General features: G+C 40.1%; 1 protein-coding gene across 2 annotated transcripts in view; it reads left to right on the top strand.

Moving 5' to 3' along the window:
- SMPX (small muscle protein X-linked) overlaps positions 1-22,868 on the top strand; it is a 52,285-nt gene that overhangs the window by 13,496 nt on the left and 15,921 nt on the right. Inside the window, exons 3-5 of one of the 2 annotated variants that reach the window (XM_008972970.5) lie at positions 937-1,023; positions 7,080-7,228; positions 11,020-12,982. In XM_008972970.5, coding sequence (XP_008971218.1) covers positions 937-1,023; positions 7,080-7,214 — 222 coding nt within the window. In that variant the 3' untranslated portion in view covers positions 7,215-7,228; positions 11,020-12,982. Of the gene's footprint in view, positions 1-936; positions 1,024-7,079; positions 7,229-11,019; positions 12,983-22,868 lie in introns of those variants that run through there. The other variant, XM_034950162.4, reaches the window with a different exon arrangement.

The raw sequence follows: 22,868 nt of genomic DNA, 5'->3' as shown, positions 1-22,868 counted from the left end.
TCAAGCCCACATATCCAATTACTCATAAGGCAACACTTTATCTTCAATGGAAAAATATTGTATTCTACTTTAAAATAGTATTTGATGGTTGTTTTATGTGAGTGATAATACTGGTTGAGGACATTTTTGATCTGCATTACATATATTCACCTTTTGACATCAAATAAGTATGGGCAAAATTCAAATTTATATATTATCTCTCCAAGTTCAAATTACAGTGTCAATATATCCTTACCTAATTTAATGTTTAGAGGATATCATGAAGGTATTTTATGTTTACCACTGATGGAGATTAGTATTTTATCATCATAAGGGAGAAGAGTCAATGGTGGTGATACAAAGGGAACTTGGCTTTCCAAGCACCCTCTTTACTCCTTACTGACCCACACAAGTACATGTTGGGAAGAAGGTAGAAGAGTGTCAATTTCAGAGACTATGGCAATAAAGTGCAGGACATTATGGAAAGGAGGAAGTAGCTTAGGACGTGTAAATGTCTCTCCTCCCATGTGGTAAATTTGAAGGGACCGGAAGGAGGGCTAAGGTGTGGGATGACTTATGCAGATGCTGTTTCCTCCTTGCCTGTCATTATGCGTTCCCTCCTTATCCCAGAGAGAGAAAAATAATATGCACCTCAGGAAGGCAACAGCCAGAACAAACTGTCTTCAAATTCTTCCATCCAACAGGAAATTGTAAAATCACTGCACAGACCTAAGGATGTGTAATAAATGAAATCTGTAATAAATGTAATCTGTAATAAATGGAAGTCAAATTTTCCTTTGCATATTTTTATGCTGTCATTACAGCAATTTTCCTGAGATAAAAAGCTTTGAAGATGTACTTTTCAGACGCATTTTTCTTCACAACGATTACTGTCTCAGAATGTCATTGCAATTTCTTACTTTTTTTGAGCTAAACCTACCCTGTTTTCTCTTTTAGGCAAATATCAATATTCCAATGGGAGCCTTTCGGCCAGGAGCAGGTCAACCCCCCAGAAGAAAAGAATGTACTCCTGAAGTGGAGGAGGTGAGGAAAACTCAGCTCTCAGAACACAGCAATGTTTTTCCTTTCTAAAATCCTCACCAGAGGGGGCAGAGGCTAGGCAAGGGCTGGCTATCCAGGACAAGGGAGGGGGCAAATGGCTGTGTGTCAAGGAATAACATACAGTATGTACATTTTTTTAGTTGTCTTGCTCAGTCAGCCCTGAAACGCACTGCCTCCTCCCTTCCCTTCAGCCAAATTTAAGTACTGTACCTGGCACCATTACTTGAAGGTACTGAGTTTAACTTCCAGTCTGTTGATTGACTGATTAACTGATTGTTTGATTGATTGATTGTGTGTGTGTATGCGTGTGTGTGTGCACGTGTGTGTGGTGGGGAGGATAAAGCCTCTGAGAAGTTTTTCGTCTAGCAGTAGTCACTAGATTGGTAAGTTTTCACTTGGGATCTTTTATCCAACTGAGCAGGATGTAATAATATTTAGTACAGCCTCTGATAAGTGAGAATGCAGAAAGTAAGCACATTAAATTATTTGGGGATTCAAATAAACAACAAACAAACAAAAACTCAATCTCTAAATGTTTCCTTTGAAAAGGGGACTTTGCAAGGGAGTCTATCAAGCCTCCATTTCTGTATTTTTTCCTCTTTCTAATTCTTTACTTCTCCCCCAAATTCAAGTACCCGATCTGCTAAATTGGAGGCTAAAATTAATAATGAATGCCATAAATAGGGAAGAGTTTCTTCCTCAGATGTTTATATTTCTTACCCAATTGTAACTTTTCTGCTGAAACCTGGAAGGTCTGATTCTCAAAAAAGATAGTGAAGGTTTTGGAACATTTTATTAGCACAAGACATGGAAAATGGAATCAAATAAAGCCACAAGGCATAGCAAACTGTATTTCATCTTTTTAAAAGGGTAAAAAGGCTTTTTAAGTTTACCAAGTGACATTTTTGGTATTTGTCCCAAAAGAATATCTATTACCATTTCAAAGGTTCCTAATACAACTTTGTCCTGCTTGTAACCTTTTTTTCCTGTGAATATTCCTGATGTCGTCCTAAATTAGTGGTTCCAGTCTCCTATCAGTAGAAAGATAATTTTTGAAAGGAGGAGATGGGGAGTATTTGAGTGATATCATCAAGTGCTGGAATTGCAGCCACTAAGTCACTCTTGATGAATACAAATTTTGAACATACAAGTTGGAAAAACCTGGCCCTACCCTGCTTTTATGGTTACATAATCTCAAGTTCTGTTGCTGTTAACTTTGCCATCGAGTTAACTCATGATCATGAGGTCTCCATCTGGGACTTAGGCCAAGTATTTCAGAGTCTGTGTCTGCAAAATAGGATCACCTCCATTCCTCAGAGGGTCACTGCGAGGGCATGATATAATGGACATGGCATAGTCTAGTAGGTATTCCATAAACTATTTTTCATCAATTGATGTAATTATCCAATTTTCATGAAGCACTCCTGGGCCTATTGTTTTTGCATGTTGTAAGGAAAAGGCATGGGGAGGTAAAAGGGACGGCGGTGGAATTCTTCTATACCTTCATTTATCTGTAATTAGATTTTTCTTTGCTTCCTGTGCTTCCTCTTAAACTGTGTCTGTCACTACCATGGCAATCAGTCAGAAAGTAGTTTGACCCACTTTTCTCACTAAATTGACTGATGTAACAGCTGTTTTGGAGGCTCACATTTCATTTTCCACCTGTGGTACAGATGGCCCCTGGTTCTTCTTTGTCCAACTGGTACTTTCCTCCACACAAGTGTCTCAGGGGACTGGGGAAGGACTTTGCTCTCTCTTGCCTTGTATCTAATCTGTTGGTTGCAGTGCATTCTAAAATAGACAAGAACTGATACAGCTTGGTGTGTGAACACCTACTTTATAATTAGCCACATATACAAATGGCCAACTAGTATTTTTCATAGGATGGAGCTAGTGATGTATCCACAAAGATACAAAGACCCCAGGGATGTTTCTGTTTTTTGTCTTTCTTCCTTTTTTTTTGTAACAACTTATTGTCCAACAGATGGAGTGTTTCTTGAACTGTACCATACCTTTCTCATAGAGCTCATTGGGCAGAAGGGTGGCGCTAGTGATGGTATTTCTTTACCATAAAAGCAGAAATAAACTCTCAGGATTTGTGCAGTCTTAGGGAGGGAGTGGGATCTAATGACTCAGTCTCTGGCCTGGACCTCAGATTAAGTTTCTTATGAAGACAACATTGTGAGGGGAGTAATCAGACAGCTTGGCTTGGCCACAGGGTGGGTTAAGTAGGATTTTGTCAATTAGCTTCAGGCCCCAGCCACATTTTAAGGCATAGTTTGAATGGGAAAATAAAATTTGGATTTGAAATAACATATATATCCACATTTACTATCATTATCATCTAGTTTGCAAACTTGGAATTGCTTAATTTTGTAGACTTAAAATTCGTTCGTTGCCTAGCCTTGCATGAGGATAATTACTGTATCAAGATCATAACATACCATCTTTGAACAAAACAGATAACCTCTATCACATTCAGGAGGTTCCCCATCTAAACTCAGAAGGACTTTTGATCCTGACACCCTCTCAGATGTGAAGAGGATGTTCCCCAGCAGGAAGCCAGAATGAGTCTTTGGCTGTCTGCCAAGGCCTGTGAGCACTGACCCTGTCTTTGGCCCACCTATGGTTTCTGGTAAGACCTTTGCTCTGCTCACAGAGCTGGAGTACACCCTCTATCTGCTTGGCCCAGCCACAGATGGGCATGTGCCCAACACTGAGGCCTTACAGCCAAATGTTAATAAACAGGGCTGGTCTTTTGCGTAAGACAATCAGCTGCTTGCTTGATTTGAAGGGTATTGACAAGCCTCTACTAAGCTTCCCACATCTCTCTTTTGACTGAAATACTATCATTATTAAGCCACAAAATAGCAGGTTGGGATTTTCTGTTAATTATTTCCCTCTCCACCTGGCTCCTTTACAAAATGCAAACATTTAATTCTGGTCTAGCCACTTCCCAGCTGTGTGGCCTTGGGGCAAGTTTCTTAGCCCTTCTGTGCCTGAGCCTTCTCAACTGTAAGACAGGGATGATAATAGTACCAGATTTCTATGGTTGAGGTGAGGATTAAATGAGTTAGTACATGTAACTTAGAACAGTTAACAGTGTGCCATTATTATTAAGTCTTTGGTGTTTGAGCATGAATGAGCAGGCCAGATTGTATTGTCCCACACAGGAGAGTTTAGGGAAAAACTCAGTAGGATATCTGGCAATAATGAGGGAGATGAAAGTGAGATCACTTGAATATGTTTCACTGTTTTGCCAAGTTTTACAAATACCCTGTGACCCCCAAGGGAAACATTTCCCTTCACAACAGCCATTCCTGAAACTGAGAATGCTGCTGTGGCTGATAAGCCTTCTTTTACACTCTCTTTATCTAAGCCAAAGAATGTCTTTCATGTCCCTTCTTCATTCAAATATCCACTTACAAAATTAAAAAAGGACATATTTATTAGCCAAATGGGGCCATCTGGAACCCTGTTTGTTTATGCCTTAACTTACTATAATTCTTACAATTACAAATTCATAAAATAAATGGAATCTGATTCCTGTTATGTTTTTAAAAGATGAGAGAAGTTTCATTTAAGAAAATGCACCATTAACCCCCTTCTTCCTGAGTCAGTATCATGTCTAATTACTAAATATATTGAATTATAATTTCCCATTATATGTGACTTTACCAAATCAAGTGGTGAAAGTCTTATGTTGATAAATAAAGAAACACAATGCATTGAAGTTTTAATAAGTAGAGAGGAAGGTGCCTATTAAATATTGTTATTAATCTGCAAATGCTCACTGCAAAAATTTTTGCATATAAACATGTAAGTACAGACATTGGCTTTAATGTGTTAAATGTGCCAATATAGAACATTTTGATGTTACAAAGTCAGTAAATGTGACTTATCCAGGAACTTAACAGAAGGAATTGGAAACATTTTTCTCTTTCATGCTTCTTTATTAAGGTCTACCCACCTAACAGCCGTGGAAACATTTATAAGTGAGGAAACATTTTTCATTTCACCACTACACATATATAAAACACATACACACACACACAGCACTTTATAGCCTTGTTAAAAAATTCTTTCTGAAAGCATAGCAAAGAACATTTTGGAATATCTAGTCCTCCAAGTGGATGCTTTACAGTTTTAATTATTGCTTCTAAATCTACATTTATAAGTGATAAATGTGTGTGCATGACAAAAAACAGCTGATTCTAGGGCTCTGTACACTGACCCAGGGAAACAGTATTTTCCAGATATTTACAGCAGGTATAGTCTACATTGAAATACTTTATCATTTTGTTTGGGTGAAACGTTAGCTATTTCATCAGCACTGTACCAGATTTAAAGAAAATGACTGTAGAAAAAGCCATTAGCCCTTAGTAGAAGAACAGCACCTCGATATTTTATGTCTACTCATCCCCTCCGATAAACAATTTAAAAACATTTCTATAAAGGACGTGACTACTAAGTAATTTGTTAGAGTTTGGGGAAGCTTGAATACTTTCTTCCTTTAGGTTCTAACCAATTTGAGAACTAGACATAGGATCCAGACAGGGATTAACACACACCATCAGCTTTAATACCCAAATGACAGGGCTGCTGGTGGGGGTTGAGGGTAAGGGTGGGGTGGAGGCGGGGCATAGGGCATAGGGCCCACCCTCTCTGGTGAGAGGCAAACATGCAGTTACTTATTTCTTTTCCCGGGAACTGTATTGGTTCACCCAGTTGTTGGCCAAGCAGATGGAGATCTGCGCCAGTCTGTGTTAGTTTGGGTCCTTCAGGAAACTGACCCAAAGATACTTGCTGGGGAAAACACTTGTAAGGAAAAACGGGAGGGAGTTGCCTGAGGCTGGGAGGGAGAGAGGGATAGAGGGTTGGGTGGAAGCATCTCAGACTTCAGTGCCGTACTGAGGCAAGTTCTCCAGGTGAAGTCGCTCCGCAGAGGAGTCCCAAGTCTCCCAGGAATGGGCCCGCCTTAGAATTCCTGTCGCACTCAGTCATTGGCTACAAGCAGCCGTGGGAAGTGTGACCTCAGCGTGGTGATGGATGGCTGGATTTCAATGTGAAGCAGCTGGAGCCCTCATTCAATTATCCTCTCTGCAGTAAACTGATCCGAGAGGCGCGTTCTCAAGGCTGCCACGGTGATCAAATGTTCCTCCAACACCTTTCCCTGGGGCCACAGAGAACATATCCTCCCCTACACACCACCTCTAGCAAATAGAAGGAATGGGCTAATAATCAACTTTTTTTTTTTTCTGTATAAATGAGTTTCTGAAGTTCTCGGAGCCACACACAGCAACTGATGTTGTTTTATAGTTACCATTGTATGTGTGTTTGGTGTATGTACATAGAGGCATAGATTTTCATTATGGCACATTCTTGGGATTGATCCAAATAAACAACAGTCAACAAGTATGCGCGTGCACCTCTGTGACAGACACTGGAAATGCCACAAGAAAGGATAGGATGTGGGTCCTGCCCTAAAGTTGCAACAAAAATATAACATTCAATGATAGGAAATTTAAAATACTTCCCAAAGCAGGAGAGAGCTGGGCTTCCTCTGCCACTCTGTCTTGTCGTGCCCATATTCAAACAGGTTTTGCTTATGTTTGTTTCAGTTTGTTTATGCATCCCATCCTCTAACATTGTACAAATCTTTGCTGTCAGGCATATTATAATTGTATGATTACAAATTAAAGTCAATCTTGTAAGATGCTTCTCTTGGAAACACAAATCCTTTGAACTAGTAGTAATTTTTGTTAGTTATCAGAAGTTGAACATACTCTAGTGTTTTCTAAGTTATGTGGAAATTACTTGTTTTCTTCTTCCAACTTTATTCCACACTTCACAACAAACTTTAGGAGATTTTATTGAAACTCTAAGGCTGTCTCAACAACACAAGGGACAGTCACTCTGCTAGAATCACACTTTGACATCATTGTTACTTTAATTTTTTTTTTTCTGGTTCATGCTTATGGCCCAAAGAGATCAAATGTGATCTTTGGTGAGTTGGATTTCTTCTCCTTGCTCTTCAGGGTGTTCCTCCCACCTCAGATGAGGAGAAGAAGCCAATTCCAGGAGCGAAGAAACTTCCAGGACCTGCAGTCAATCTATCGGAAATCCAGAATATTAAAAGTGAACTAAAATATGTCCCCAAAGCTGAACAGTAGTAGGAAGAAAAAAGGTGAGTGAAAAACTATCTTCTTTGTCTCAAAAAGTCCTCTGTAAAATGGTTTAAGGAAGCCTTCCACAGAAGAAATCTGGAATTCTACAAGAGTTCATTAAATACCAGGTGCCTTCAATTTAAGTCAGTATTTCTGGTGCAGTTTTCTGGTTAAGCCAAGTTTTTGGGCCTGTCTTATTCCATCACCAGTCATAGATCCATTGAAGATGTTAGCCTGCCATTCTCTTTCTGATCATCCTTCTTAGTTGTGGAAGGATGAAGTTGGGAGAGGAAAGATGCTTGGGAAAAGGCCTTGAGGTTTTCATCTTGAGGTCCAGGGAGCCCTCCCTCACTCCATGCTTCAGTTTCCTCACCCAGGTATCACAAAAAGCAACAAACTATTCATGAGCTAGAGGATCAGAGGATCAAGGAACTGAACAAGTTTGGGAGTATAAAGAGGCAGAGACCCAGGAGTTCAGTCCTTTAATCAAGTAACCCAGGTGTGTGTAAGGCAGACCAAGAGGATGCCATAACGACTCTAGGTGTGGATGAGGTTAAGGGTAGCTCAAAACTTGTATGCTGCCTTACAAGGCACTGCAAGCAGGGCTTGTGACCTTATTTTTATTTTAATTGCATCTGTTCAATAATGATCCCCTGGTGAGGGTTCAGACAACCCTCCACCTGGCTCCTGTGGACTGGTATGGGAATTCTGCCAGCAGGGGAGTGTGGAATTGGCCCAAGTCATCACTCTTTCTCCTAGGAGACCCTGGGAGCAAATCTACCCTTTTCCAACATTACTAAGCCCGCAATGTACAATCTATTCCATTTCTTAAGCAGAAATTTAAGTCTAGAGGAGAGGAATCTGTATTAGGAACATAAAACAGGTTTTATCTGGTTGATTGTCCATTCATTCATTTGGTCACTCACCCATTCATTCAATCAATATTTATTGAGTGTTCACTACATGCTGCACACTAGAAACATTTATTCATCACTTACCATGAGCAAGATACTGTGTGAAGAGCATTATGTCCATTGTTTCTTTTAAGCCTCATGATACTCAATTATTTTTCTCATTTTTGAGATGAGTCTTAGAGAGACTGAGTTTCCCCACCTATCATGTATTCTAAAAATGGAGTCTGCCTTCAAAGTTAGTGCTATCACCTACTTGTTATATTGCTTCAATCCCTTCCTCCCACCACACCTTACAGATGGATTGCATGCTTTCTGTTGGTGTTGGGGTGAAATCTTCTGACTGGATGGCAGAGGCAAGCAGTGGGGCGGATAGGGCCCCGCTGTGTCTTCTCCTCTAGACAGAATGAGGAACAGAATGTTCTGTCAGACAGTCCAGTGCATTGTGGCTGTGTTATTTGTGTTACACTTACACTGACTTACTAGGATGTTTGCAAGTTAGTTCAGCCGAAAATATTTTATAGTTAGAGAAAGAGAGGAGCCGTTTTGAGTTAAAATAAAACAATAGTATCTGGTGTTTTCAGCACAGTTACATAAAAGAGCACAGGAGTAAGAGTAAAACAGAGTGGATCTATGACCATAGACTGAATCCCAGGAACCTGGATGGGGACAAATTGATGTGAGCAGGAACTAACCTGACATGTGGCTACATGCACTTGTTGCTACTGATGACAGAATGGAACAAATTGATGACTGAGTGTCACACTCAGTCCTGCTTGTGTTGCCAAGTTGAGATGAAATCTTTCAATATGGTAGGGATGAAGCTTCAGAACTTCCTTGTTAGAAAGCCTGGAGAGGGGAACTTAACTTTTGGTAATATTTATTATCATCACCCAACCAAGGCTGTTCAGTTGGACACATGAATTTTTAATGCAAACTTTAAAGGTTTTTACTTTTATGAAAACCATGTTGACCTAAATTTAACCTCAGTTCCAGTTCCAGAAGAATTTGGTTTTGAAGATTCAGAGGAATGCGGTTTTAAAATGAGCTTAGAGAGGATCTTGCAGTGTTACTCAGCAGTGGGGTTGATTCAGTAGCCTTGGCTGTGTGATTACAGGGAACAAGGAAGAATAACAACTCAATCAAATATTGAAAATGTACCAGAATATCCAGAACACATTTTTGTTACTTTATTTTCTCAGAGAAGACTTTAATGATTCTTCTCTCCTTAACAAATTCTAATGTAAAACCACTCAGAGAGACCTATTTTTCCTTATTCTTACAGTAATGTGAAAATCTAAGTTGTCAGGGTAATTGATCTGAATTCCAAATGAGTACAGTCATTGTTTTAAGCCAAGGAATGATCTTTACTTTTTGTAGCAAGCTGTTTTGCTTTTGACTTATTTTTCTCCTGCAGATATTTTGAGATTTCGAGACTTCAGTAGTCATAGTCTGTGGTCGCAGAAGGAGAACATTTCTTAACATTGATAGATTCAGTGAACTCATAAGCAGTAAATACCCTGGACCAGCCATCACTTAACCCTTCACTGGTTGGATTGACTTTTTTTCTTCTTGGGTCACCACTTTGTCACCCACCCTCACCCTGTGTTGTCCAGTTATTTGATCAAACAGATCATTGTTTGAAGATTGAATAAGTCCATCATGTCCATAGTGTCAAACACAGTGAAAACCACAAGGCGCAAGGTCCACATAATATTATAACTATTACAGTACTTTAGACACATAAGACAGGTTAGCATCTCATTCTAGCCAAGATCAGTGCCTCCTTTTATGTGGGATTTCAGGTTCTTTCCATGCCCTGTGTCATGGATAGAATTGTTCACAGAAATCAATTAAAAACATTACAGAACAAGAATCAGAAAGGCCAGTGACTACCCCGTTGGGCACCAGAAATCATGGCTTATGGAAAAGGAGTGGGGGCCTAGACCCAAACCGGAACCAGACCAGGCAATATAGAGACAGCACATACCAAGTCAAAGCCAAAAGACACAGGAGTGTCCCAAATGGGGCCCCAGTCCAGGCTGGAACTGGCATGGTACAGGGAAGGTAGGATGTTCAGCCACAAAAATTTTGGAATCCTCCTGGCTGTGATTTAAGGTAGCCAGATGGTGACTTAAGAAAGTCCAAGAACCAGATGAAGAGGCAGGACCAGTGGCAAAATCTAGAAACCAGGTGTCCTCCAGTACTTCCAATCCTGCTTGTTTGCTGCATTATCAGGAATCCTGCAGGGCCACTATCAGAAACCACTGTCAGCTTGTTTGCTTACAGTTGTAGCAGATACCACCTCAGGCTTCATGGACAAAGGTCTGGGGAACCTGCAGAACCGCTCTGGGCTGGTGTTCAAACAGACTTTGTGTCCATTTCTGTTTGTTCCCGACCCTTAGATCAGAGCATAGGTACTCAGTAAAGAACCCTTGAAACTAGCTTCTATACCATGGGTACTTTCTTCTTTCTGTAGTAAAATGTATAGATATAAAACTTGGTCCCTGCTCTCAGGATACTTAAGTCTTGATGGAAAGATAAAATACTTCAAAAGGTAGCTAACAATTCAAGAATTAGATAGCAGCTTAATTATTAAAGATATCCCAAGGCTGTTTATGACCCACTAACAACTAGGCAGCAGAGATAATGTTATGACTTTTGAGGGGCTAAGGTATGATTTGGGGTCAGGGATAATTTCAAAGAGGCAGTGGGAATGGAATGGTTTAAACAGAGGCTCAGAGATCACCTCTGGACAAATGGAGTGTCCAGGGTATTGTTAATAATTATACCAGTCTAGTGAGACCAAAGAGTTCCTCTAGGCACTACGTCTTAAACTTTTGGAGCATAACAAAATAAAACCCCACAGCCTGCCTACACCATCTCATCTCTTTTTCCAGTGGTAAAAGAACTCAGTGATATCAAAGAATTGAAGAGGAACAAAATAAGTATCAAAGTGGTAATGATGCATCAATTACAAGAAAAAGAAATGATTAGCAAAGGTAAAACCTAAGAATAATTCTACAATGATGCTAATGAGCACCGAGAAAGTCGCAATTGAAAGCCTTGGAACTGATGAAGCTCTAAAAAGAAATTCTCCTTCTGAAGTTTCAAGAATCCCTTCTGTCTGTGTTGGACATTGCAGCATGGCCACATGTGTGGCAGTCAGACTTCATGATTGTATACTAAACTAAGGTTTGAGAAAAATGCAAAATTTTAGTGATTCTTGATAGCTCACTTAGTAGGTTTTGGTTGTGTATAGACGTGAGAATCTATGGAATTAATCCCCATTCATCATTAGGAACTGAAGAAAGCACTTGTGTTTTTGTATCGAGAAGTCTTTTGAGGTCAACCAGTGGGCCTTGGACCATACTTTGAGAAACACTGCTGTAGGGCAGTAAATGAGAATGAGTTGGAATGATCTGCAGTTCCTTTGTACCCATACACAGCCTCATAATTTCAAGTTAGTCTCTATCTCATACCCCACATCAGCTAGCCATCCCTGATTTTGGATTTTGTAGATTTGAAAAGAATCTTTATAATGCCCTTTTGGGGGAGGTGTGCCCTTATCTTAGTCTGCTCGGTCTGCTATAACAAAATACCATAGACTGGGTAGCTAAAACAGCAGACATTTATTTCTCACCATTCTGGAGCTGAAAGTCAGAGATGAGGATGTCAGTATTGTTGGGTTTTGGTGAGGGTTCTCTTCCTGGCTTGCAGATGGCCATATTCTTGCTGTGTCCTTTGATGTCTCTTCCTCTTCTTATAAGGGTGCTAATTCTATCATGGGGACCCCACAATCATGACCTCATCTAAACCTAATTACCTCTCAAAGGCCCCACCTCCTAATATTATCACATTGAGGATTAAGGCTTCAACATATGAATTTGGGGGAGGGACACAAACATGCAGTCCATAAGAGTCCTCTTCCTCCAGCACTCTGCCCCATCCCTAGCATCTTCTGTTTATCCTGTCACAAACTTACTGAATTGTAATGTATTGGTTTTCTTGTTTACATCTTCCTTATGATGCTATCGCATAGCTCCTTTAAAGGCTGCAATTCACATGATACATATTAGGCACACAGGGCAAGTCTGGAGGATGTTGCCGGTGCCCTGACCACAGCAAGTCTGGGATCACTTAGAAATGTAGACATTCCAAGTCCTTGTAATCTTAGGGAGCTTACCACTTTAAAAGAAAGACTAGCTTCTCTCAAAAGGTCCATAGTTAACATTGTTGACCAAAATCAGTAATGGGCCCAGAAATTTGACTTTAAATAATTGATTGTATTCCTCTGGGAAACTAAAAAATTAAGGACAATGTCAAGTTTGTCTCATATTCCTCAAAAGAGGAGAAAGACGTGTAAACCAGAAGAAAACTTAGTATTCAAGAATTCTTTGGCTTTATTTTTCAAATAACATCCACGTCTAGATAAGACATATTTACCAACCTGTCATCCAGAGAGTTGTCATCTCTGATACGGGAGAACATAAGGCGCTCATTACTCTTAAATGTTAAACATGCATCACCATCATTCCTACTGACTCAAGGGCTAATTCTGAGAGTGTTGGAAGAAGGGCAAATTGATATACCCAGAAAACTGATTAAAAAGTGCATTTAGTACATAACAACAGACCCCCAAAACACATGAAGCAAAAACCAACACAAATGAAGGAAGAAACAGACAATCTAATGATAATAATTGGGGAATTCAATATCCCATTTTCCATAATGTCTAGAATAACTAGACAAATGATCAACAAGGAAATATAAGACAAGAACAACACCATAAACTAACTAGACCTAACATATATATATATAATGTGTATATATACATTATGTATGTGTACATATACACATATACACACCAATGTGTACATATACACATATACACACCAATGTGTACATATACACATATACACACTAATGTGTACATATACACGTATACACATAAATGTGTACATGTACATATACACATAAATGTGTACATATACACATATACACATAATGTGTATATATACACATATACACATAATGTGTATATATACACATATACACAATGTATATATACACATATACACATAATGTGTCTATATACACATATACACATAATGTGTATATATACACATACACACATAATGTGTATATATACACATACACACATAATGTGTATATATACACATACACACATAATGTGTATATATACACATATACACATAATGTGTATATATACACATACACACATACACAATATGTGTGTATATATATTATATGTATAGTGTATGGATATGTATATATACACACATATAAAACACTGCCCAACAACAGCAGAGTACATGTGTACACATTCTTCTCAAGTGTACATGGAACATTGTCCAGGACAGACCATATGTTAGGCCATGAAATAAGTCTCAAATTTAAAAGGATTGAAATCATACAAAGTATGTTCTATGACCATAATGGAATGAAATTAGAAATCAATAACAGAAGGAAGTTTGGGAAATTCACAACTTATGGAACTTAAACAACATGCTTCTAAATAACCAATGAGTCAAAGGAGAAATCACAAGGTACATTTAAAAATATTAATACTTTGAGGCGAATGAAAACAAAAATACAGCATACCCAAATTTATAAGATGCAATGAAAGCAGTACTTAGAGGAAAGTTTACAGTTATAAATGACTATATTAAAAAAGATCTCAAATCCCATAACCAACCAATCAAACCAATATTAGCACCTATTCCATATTTGGGAAACATGCCCTTTATCATCTTATAGTAAACTTATGATTAAATTGATGCATGAATGGAAATATCATTCCTTTCAAATGGTAAGGAATAATAAATGTAATAAATCTATTTGTATAAACACTATAACAATGTAACAGAGACTGGGAAATAAAAAATGATTGCCCAGTAGATCACCATTTTAGCAAAATACTGACTTTGGTATTTCCCCTTCTAGTCTTTTCCTCTGGGTTTACTTCTGGGATGCAATACAACCAAGTTGCTAACAATATGTTGATCTGGGGTTGTGAATACTTGGTCTCATTTCCTTCTACGTTTGCAACTTTGCGCTCTATGCCTCTATTTTCTTGTTTGATAAAAGCAGAAAATGGCACCTCTCTCAATCAGTAGTTGTGAAGGGTTAGGGAGATGTATTTTTAAAAGTATCTCCAGGCACAGTACCTGGGATGGGTAATTACTCAGTAAATAGGAACTGGTTCTTATATATTTTTCTTATATAGCATCATTTGTAGCACTTGTATAGTTTTGTATCTTGCTTTTTCCACTTTACATTTTATCACAAGATTAGTTTTCATGTTGCTTTGCAGCCTTCAGAATTAGGATGATTTATTTCTCATAGTCTTTGACTTATCATGATTTCATAACCTTTTCCTTTTGCCAGAAGACAGAGGACTGATTTATTGTTTCACATAGAACTAGACTTAAACACACTTCTCCAAATGTCTTCTCTGTGGTTTGTGGAAATTTTTTGTCCTCATTTTTGAAATGTTCCCTGCTTTGACCCAATTACAGAGCTCTATTCACTTTCTCTGAAGGAAATGGTTTTATGCTGATATTTTTCATTCTCTAGTGAAGCCACATTTCTTTTGATTTGTGATGCTCTTTTTAAATTCTTCCTGATCTTCACTTGGTTAGGATAAAGACAGGTTCTGCAGTGATTCTGAACTGTATCAAGGTCTTGTTCATTTGTTTTCCTGGCTGGCAAAACTCTCGTTTTAGACCCTGGTTACAGTCTGTGTGGGTGTAGAGGACTTGAGAGTGAACACAAGAAGACTTTGAGTTGATTGTGGCAGTTGCTTTAAGAGCCTCTCAACAGTAAACACACAGAAGCTACCTGTGTAGTTTCTATTAAAACAGAGATTTGGAGGGTCTAGTGTGTGAATTATCAGGAAGAAATTGGAATTGGTGCGAGAGCTTTTAGGGAGTAGACTTGAGACCAGAGAAGCACATTTGCTTCAGCCAGCTTGGTGGAAAGCAGAGGTGACTCCGAACCCAATTCTGTTGATCTTCCTATACTGGCACACACATCTCCATGGGCCAAAAGACAGTTACACCTGGCACCTGTTCTACTCTCAATGTAATGGAACTCATTACTGTATCTCATTTGTTCTCAATGGGGGGAGGGTGTGGATTTTTCCTCCCAGGGGACATCTGGCAATGTCTGCACACAGTTTGAATTGTCACAACTAGGGGTGGGCTGCTACTGTCCTCTAGTGAGGAGAGGCCAGGGATGCTATTAAACATCCCACAATGCCAAGGATGACCTCCTACAACAAAGAATGATCCAGCCCCAAATGTCAGTACTGCTGAGAATGAGTAACCCTGATTTACCTGCTTGAAAGGTTGATGTTAGGTCCAGCTTGCTGCGGACTTTTCTTTCCAAGCAATCAATGCATTGCACGTCACAGAAATTAAGACAGTAGTAAAAAGAGTAAAGTAATTAATTGCCAATATTTATAATCTCTTAACAGTAATTAAGACTTAGGAATGAAGCACTCTTAAATATGATTCTTGTCAATTGCCAGATTAAACATATTTATGGTATATGGTCTATGTGGAATTGCCTCAAACCCAACTATTTTTATAGGTTATTTTTTCATCTCAAATGTATCAGAAAGCAGATTATCTCAGCAGCTCATCAAGTCTTCTAAAGTATTAACATTAAGCATTAGTAGTCACCAGCATCAATATCAATGTCATCATTTTTATTGTCATCATGAACATTCCCATTTATTATATGCTTGTGATATGCCTGGTACCATATTTTGCACCTCACATGCATTATTTCATTCATTCCTTGTGCTGACTGCATGGGGTATTACTACAATGCTCATTTTGTTTATGGGAGAGTGAAGGCTAAGAGAGCTTATGCAACTTGACCGAGGTCACCCAGATTGTAAGTCACAGAGGTGAGGTGCAAACCATCATCTGTCACACTAAACAGCCAGTCCTTTTAATCACTATCACCCACTGCATTCTTAAAAAATGTTCTTTTAGCTATAGTCTTTGCAAATAATATTTCATCATGTTGGGTCAGTGCAAAGCAAGCAAAGGCTAAAGAGACTGCAGAAACTGTCACTGTCACAAAGACGAACACTGAAACATAACCCTGGCATGTTGGTTGATGTGTTCCTTTGTTTGCTCATTTGTTTATTCATTCACATATTCATTCTTTTAGCTAGTCAGCATTTACTAAACACAAAAGATGCACCAGGTGCTGAGTATATCAGGCATTAGGGATTCAAATATGCCAGAGCATCTACCCTGGTTCACAGTTTAATGGGCAAAACATTGCATGGAAGCACAAATAATTTGCTCTTTTTAAGGATTTTGACAAAAAGGAAGAGTTAATGCCCATAAACATCAGAGAAAGTATGAGAGAGAGAGAGAGAGAGAGAGAGAGAGAAAGGAGGGGAAGGGAGAGGAGGGGAAAGGAGAGGAGAGGAGACAGAAAAACACCGATTATGGCAGTGCTGGGGATGACATGGACTTTGCCCAGTGCTGACAAAACTGCAGCAGAGCAATACCAGACCGCTGCAGAGCCCACCTGCCTTTGCTCCGCAGATGAGCAAGGGCTTGTCAGGAGTCTGTGTCATTCATGGTGCAGCAGTCTCCGACCCATGAAGCCTTTTCGCTCATTCCCTCTCACGCTGTGTGCAGCCCACGCAGAAAACTGGGGAAGTGAATTCCAGGCTGTCTAATCAGGGTTGGCTGCATCGTGACAATGCTGCTCATTTTAACTCCCTGCACATGCTGTGGCATTTGAGAAGGAGAAGGAATCACGAGGAGCAAATCAAGACTTGCAAATTTAACTTGTACTCCCTTACCACTGCTCCCTGCCTGTGAACTGATCATTCCACACCCTCTAGTCTAGGACTTTATGCAGATGGCAAGGGGGTGGCTGGTTTAATCCGAGGCAGGGTCAGTCAATTGGCTTCTCACTGAGGGAAATTTCTATTAAGCAGTCGACAGATTGGAGTCTCTTTCGTCCAGGCAGGTGGCACAAAGGTTGCTCAGAACAATTCATCTGGACTGCTGGATAAACAGCCGAAAGCAAGCGTGTCCTATTGCCAGAAAGTCATTGGATGCCTTCTATAGGAAGGACAGTGGCACTTCCTTCCACCCTAGAAGATAGTGGCACTTCCTTCCACCTGTCACCGATGTAATAGAATCCTTAACAAGTAATACATATTTTACTGCCTAGCTCTTACCTGATCCCCCAATTTTGGATACAGATGATAAGAATCATGGCTGCATTTTAGTTTCAGAGGCAGCAATTAATTCCTGAAAACTACCCCAACAGGTTTATTAAATTCTGAGTGTTCAATCATCCATCTATTCAGACTTTTTTCATTGCCTGATCATTTTGTACATGGGCTAGTTGGAATTTACCTTGGCCAAATTAACCTTCTTCTTCATAATGCAAATTGACAGCATGAATTGGATTTGAGTGGGAAGGATTAAAATGCTTGGATAAATTCACTCATTTATGAAATGAACATCTATTCACTGACTGTTTCAGGCACTACTATGTTAGAAATAGGTGATACAAGACAACATCCCTCAAGGGACTCACAGTCTAGTTGGGTAAGGATGTGAGAGGGGATATTAGCACATAGTGGTTGCAGCAGGAATGAAGAAGAAATGAGAAGGCACGGCCTTTGAATACAGGTGACAAAGAAAGAGTCTAGACAGGATGTTGGAAAACAGTTATCCCACTGAAAGAAATGTGGAAGAGAAGTGATTCAAGTATAGGTTTATACCCTGGCTTTGCTATTCCCTTGTCTTGTGATTTTATATAATTGCTCTGCCTCAGTTTCTTCATCTGAAAAATGAGAAAAATACCTAACTCCCAGAGGCAATTCTGCTGTCCACCCTGAGGAATATTTAGCAATGTTTGAAGACATTTTTGATTGTCACACCTCAGGGTGGGTACTATTGGCATTCAGGGGCTTGAGACCAGGGATGGTACTAAACACCCTACAACACACAGGACAGTTCCCACAACAGGCACCGATAGTTCCAGGGCTGAGAAGCACTGAATCACATAGTGTGTATATCTAAAGTTCTGCATACCATGGGAGCTATTACAAACTACAAAATGTTACCATTAGAATGAACTTAATTTAAGATCCCCTGTCTATTAGCAGTGAGTCCCAGGAGCAATGGAATCAAGGTCAATACCAGTCTAAAATCCCAGTGTCCTATTTTCCAGTTTTGTGTTCCTACTTTATAGGAAAGACAAACAGTTTTCATTTTGAGTGTTGTGTCTGTTTCATTGGTACTGACTGCTGAGAAGGGTTGGGAATCTGAGTTCTGCGAGAAGAAGTGGGGCGATCATAGCAGAGTGGGCTGTGGCTGTGTCAGGTGGCATGGACAGGCTTTCTGCGCACATTTGCCCACCTTACAGCAGCCACTGGACACTTGATGTGCTGGAAAGAGTGGGACACACCCGTCCTCCACTTGCAGCTCTGGCACGTAGTAATTCAGTGACCTTGGGCAACTTCCTGACCACTCTGAGCCACATCTATAAATAGGAATAATAATGTAAGTCTTGAGAAGGCACCATAAAGATAGTGAATTGACTCAGATGGTGCTCCTGGTACACAGCAGCTTCCAGGAAGTCTTCATTCCCTTTGCTGTCCTCACAGTCTGCCCATACCTTCTGCCCTCTGCCCCTTGCTTCCAAGGCTAGGAGTTGATTGGTTGGTTGGTTTTTAAGTGAAATACTGTCTGAAGAGTAGCTCTGCACATTTCCCCAGCGAATATGAAGAAAGCTCACCGAAAATTAAAATCCATTAATTATCTTATCTGTGACTAATATGAGCTCATTGAAGCACTTGCAAACATCTGGGAGGATCTCTTTCTCAATCACCTGAATCCTTTGAGCTTGAGCCAGTTCATGAGATGATTTCTAACCTGCAACTGTCCTCTTTCTCCTGGAGGAGGCATTGCAGTTCCAGTTTTCAAAACCTGCAGCAGCTCATGTTTCCAAGGCCTTTGTCTCAAGACAGCAAAATTACAAACATTTCACTTTAGCATTTTCATTTTGTTTTGGAGACTTCAAGGAATTTCCCTCCTCTCACCCTAATTTTTAACTAGCAAATGCATCTCGTTTGTAATTTGATTTTTCTCTGAAGAGAATCAGCTTAAGAAATACTTGGAGAGTTGAGCTGCCATTGCCCTACTCTCAAAGAAAAGTCAAACAATGGACTTTATACAGCATTTTCCTGAGCATTTTGAATGGGCTTTATGGCCAAAAATAGACATTTCACCTTTCTAGTAATCTTTTGTGCATAGGCTATGTACTATTGGAGTCTGGTCCAGAAAATAAAATGAGAGCTATGTCGATCTCAATGTCCAGAAGTGCCCTGGGTGTCTTCTCTATGACACCCTGTCCTGGGTTATGCCCCTTTCACATTTAATTTCCAGCTATGATTACCTTGCAGAGGTGTTTTCTCCCTCTATCTGACATTATTTAATTTGATAATCAAATTATGTCTATGTTGCAATAATAGGTAGGCAGTCACTAGTAAATACAGGTGCCAGAGAACATGGCAGCCTGGAGACTTTGTGAAATGGCTGCTTAAGGGGCATCATACAGGCCAGGCAATGAGGAAACAGGTTTATTTGGAAGTTTTATAACATACGCAAAATCACATCTTTTAACTAGGGGATAATAGTAGCAATAATATTAACAAACCCTTGCTCTTGATTTTAAGAATTCCGAAATCCTTCCATGTCCATTCTCTCTTTCGAACTTCATAACAGTTCTGTAAGATAGGTAGGGCAGGCACTGACTTTGCAGTTCAATCTCACATGACTTCCAACTTCACAAAGGGTGGAAGATTGTGGGTTGTATTGTCTTCTCCCTCCAGAGAAGGTTCATTTTAAGACTAATTATTAATTAAGCCTATTGAAGTCCATCTGTAGAAAATGGGTGTAATCCCTTTCAATCAGAAAAGTAGGATCACCATGTAGTCTGCAACAGGTGCCCAGGAAGGGGATTAGTAACAATCCATTCCATGGGCCAGAATTGAACAGATAATGGCTCTGCTTATACCCAGAAGGACTTTTGTCACTGACATGGAAAGATATTCAAGATTAACCTACCCACCTCTATCTATAGATATATTTCAAAGGAAATGCATTATCTCAATTTCTACCTCTGTTTACTATTTTCTTGTTTAATTTTTAAAAGTCATACTGTAATCTTTATACACATACAAACATACCACATACACATACACACACACATGCATATACATGCACACACATGGTAGAGGACAGATTTGATCCAGGATTTGGAAATTGGGTTGAAATGTCTTAATTTCAGAAAGATCAGGTGGCAAACAAATGGGTCTGGGGAAAACTTCACTTCAAGATGCCCCCAAACCATTGCCCTAAAGGTCAACTCTTCTGGAAAGCTCTTCGTTTTCACTGACAGCTAAGAAATGGTGTCCCAGACACCCTGCGAGGTCACATACAAAGTTTACTGCTTATTATCCGTCAGGAGAGAGAGAGCCTGGGAGTCATTCCGAGCCAAATCCAATCCAATTATGGGCCAATTATAGACCTGCTTTCGCTGCCAGGAGCAGGCCACCCCAGCAACCCAGCTGGTGTCAGAGCCCCTGGCTGGCAGGGATTCCCAGCACATAGGAAGAGGAGCTCATGCCCCAGATAAGACAAAACAGCTGATAATGCTCTAGACCAGCACAGATGGCAAATGCAACTGCATTAGAATGGTTCTTGATCCTCATCACCACCCCCAATGCCATCCCTTCATAACTGAGTCCAGATTCAGTTTTCTCTCCTGTGTGGCACCCTTTTTTTTACTATGTGATCAAATTCCGAAATACCAAGAGGTGGTAGGCCAGACTTTGCTCCTGTACTCAGGGCCAACCTTCCATTACTGGTTGAGTTCCTGCAGCCTATGCTATGGTGCGAACTGGGGTCACAGTGCCTGGATACCCACAGCACCACTGACAACCTCACTGAACATGTAGGAGTTAAAATGCCAAGAAACTTGAGTTAGAAACTTGACCTAGGTAAAAATAAAGCTATCTCTATTAAAAATCAAAACAATTTTGGCTGGCACTTCCAACCTACGGAGATCATTTCAGGTCCACATTCTAGCATCAAATAGTGTCATTATTCCTCCAGGCTGGCTTTGCATGGATGACCTGCCAATTTGAGAAGCCAGCTTTTTCTCATCTTTAACTGAGACCTTGAGGACAGTGGGGACAGGGCAGCACCAAGGACAGCATCCTGTGGGTGACTGCAAAGGAAACCCTTTTCAGATTGGCCTAGAGCTGTGGTTCTCAAACTTTCACATGAATCAGAATCATCTAGACAGCTTGCTGAAACTGAGATTGCCAGGCCAAAGCCCTAGGGTTTTCAATTCAGTAGGTCTGGGATGGGTTCCAGAGTTTGCATTTCTGACAAGTTCTTAGGGAATGCTGCTGCTGCTGGTGGTAGTTTGGGATCACACTTTGAGAACCACTGACCTAGAGCCATCAATCAGATTGTTTAGGTCTGGACATTCAGAAGTCCCCCAACTATCCCATCACCGGCTCCACAGTTTTCAGGCTAGTCTCCAAAAGTACAGTGAGAAGCTTGGTCAGACTTCTTTGCTGAAATTTATATATACTAAGCATCAATGAAGCAATAATCACAAATGCTTGTAATAGTGCTTCCAATGGTCAGGCACTGTTGCAAGCCCTTTACCTTGTGAGATGTCAGTGAGTTAATACACGTAAGAGCTCCATTTTACAGGTGAGAAAACTGAGGCACAGAGAAGTTACATGACTTTCCGCAAGGTCACACAACTAGATAGTGGGGCAGCCAGGAGTCAAATCCAGGCTGTCTGATTTTTAATCATTACCCCAGTCTGACTCTCAATGTGGCAGACAGGTCCATGGCGGTGAAATGAGCTGGGTAAATTATGAGGGACAATCCTAATGTAAAGGATGAGGAATTCTACATCAACTTACCCCCCAGTCACTTAACCTTACTGATACAATGTTCATTTCTGTAGCTGTTTAGTAAGTGCTGACACTGTTACAGTTCAAGGGTTGGAAAACCAGAACCAACAGGCCAAATCCAGCCCATCACCTGTTTTTTTTCTTAACTTTTTGAGATCGTTCTAGATTTACATGCAGTTGTAAGAAGTAATACAGAGAGATGCCTGGATGAAATGACTGGGAATAATGAAGTCATTTTTCCAATCTCTAATGAAAGTATTTCTAAATAAGGCCTTGCCAAGGTTCAAATATATGCTGAGACAAAAAAGCTGGGTTTGATAATTTTCATTCAAGTATACTTCTGTGGCTGTCCAGGTAGTGGAAGTAAAACACAAAAGGTTTTCCAAATTTGAACACTTTTCAAGTCCAAGAAACGACAGGACCAAAGGATCACAGCTACTTGGCAGACTGATAGGCAGCTTTATCTTATTTTTTTTAGAGACAGGGCCTCACTCTGTTGCCCAGACTGGAGTTCAGTGGTATGATCATGGCTCATGGCAGCCTTGACCTCCTGGGCTCAAGCGATCCTCCCACCTCAGCCTCCCAAGTAGCTGGGACCACAGGTGCACACACCACCATACCTGGCTATTTTTTTTTTAAGCAGAGATGGGGTTTCACCATGTTGCCCAGGCTAGTCTCAAACTCCTGAGTTCAAAAGATCCTCCTGCTTCAGCCTCCGAAAGTGCTGGAATGACA

Source organism: Pan paniscus, chromosome X (assembly GCF_029289425.2).
Source record: "Pan paniscus chromosome X, NHGRI_mPanPan1-v2.0_pri, whole genome shotgun sequence".
NCBI lineage: Eukaryota > Metazoa > Chordata > Mammalia > Primates > Hominidae > Pan > Pan paniscus.
This window is presented reverse-complemented; position numbering and strand designations above follow the sequence as displayed.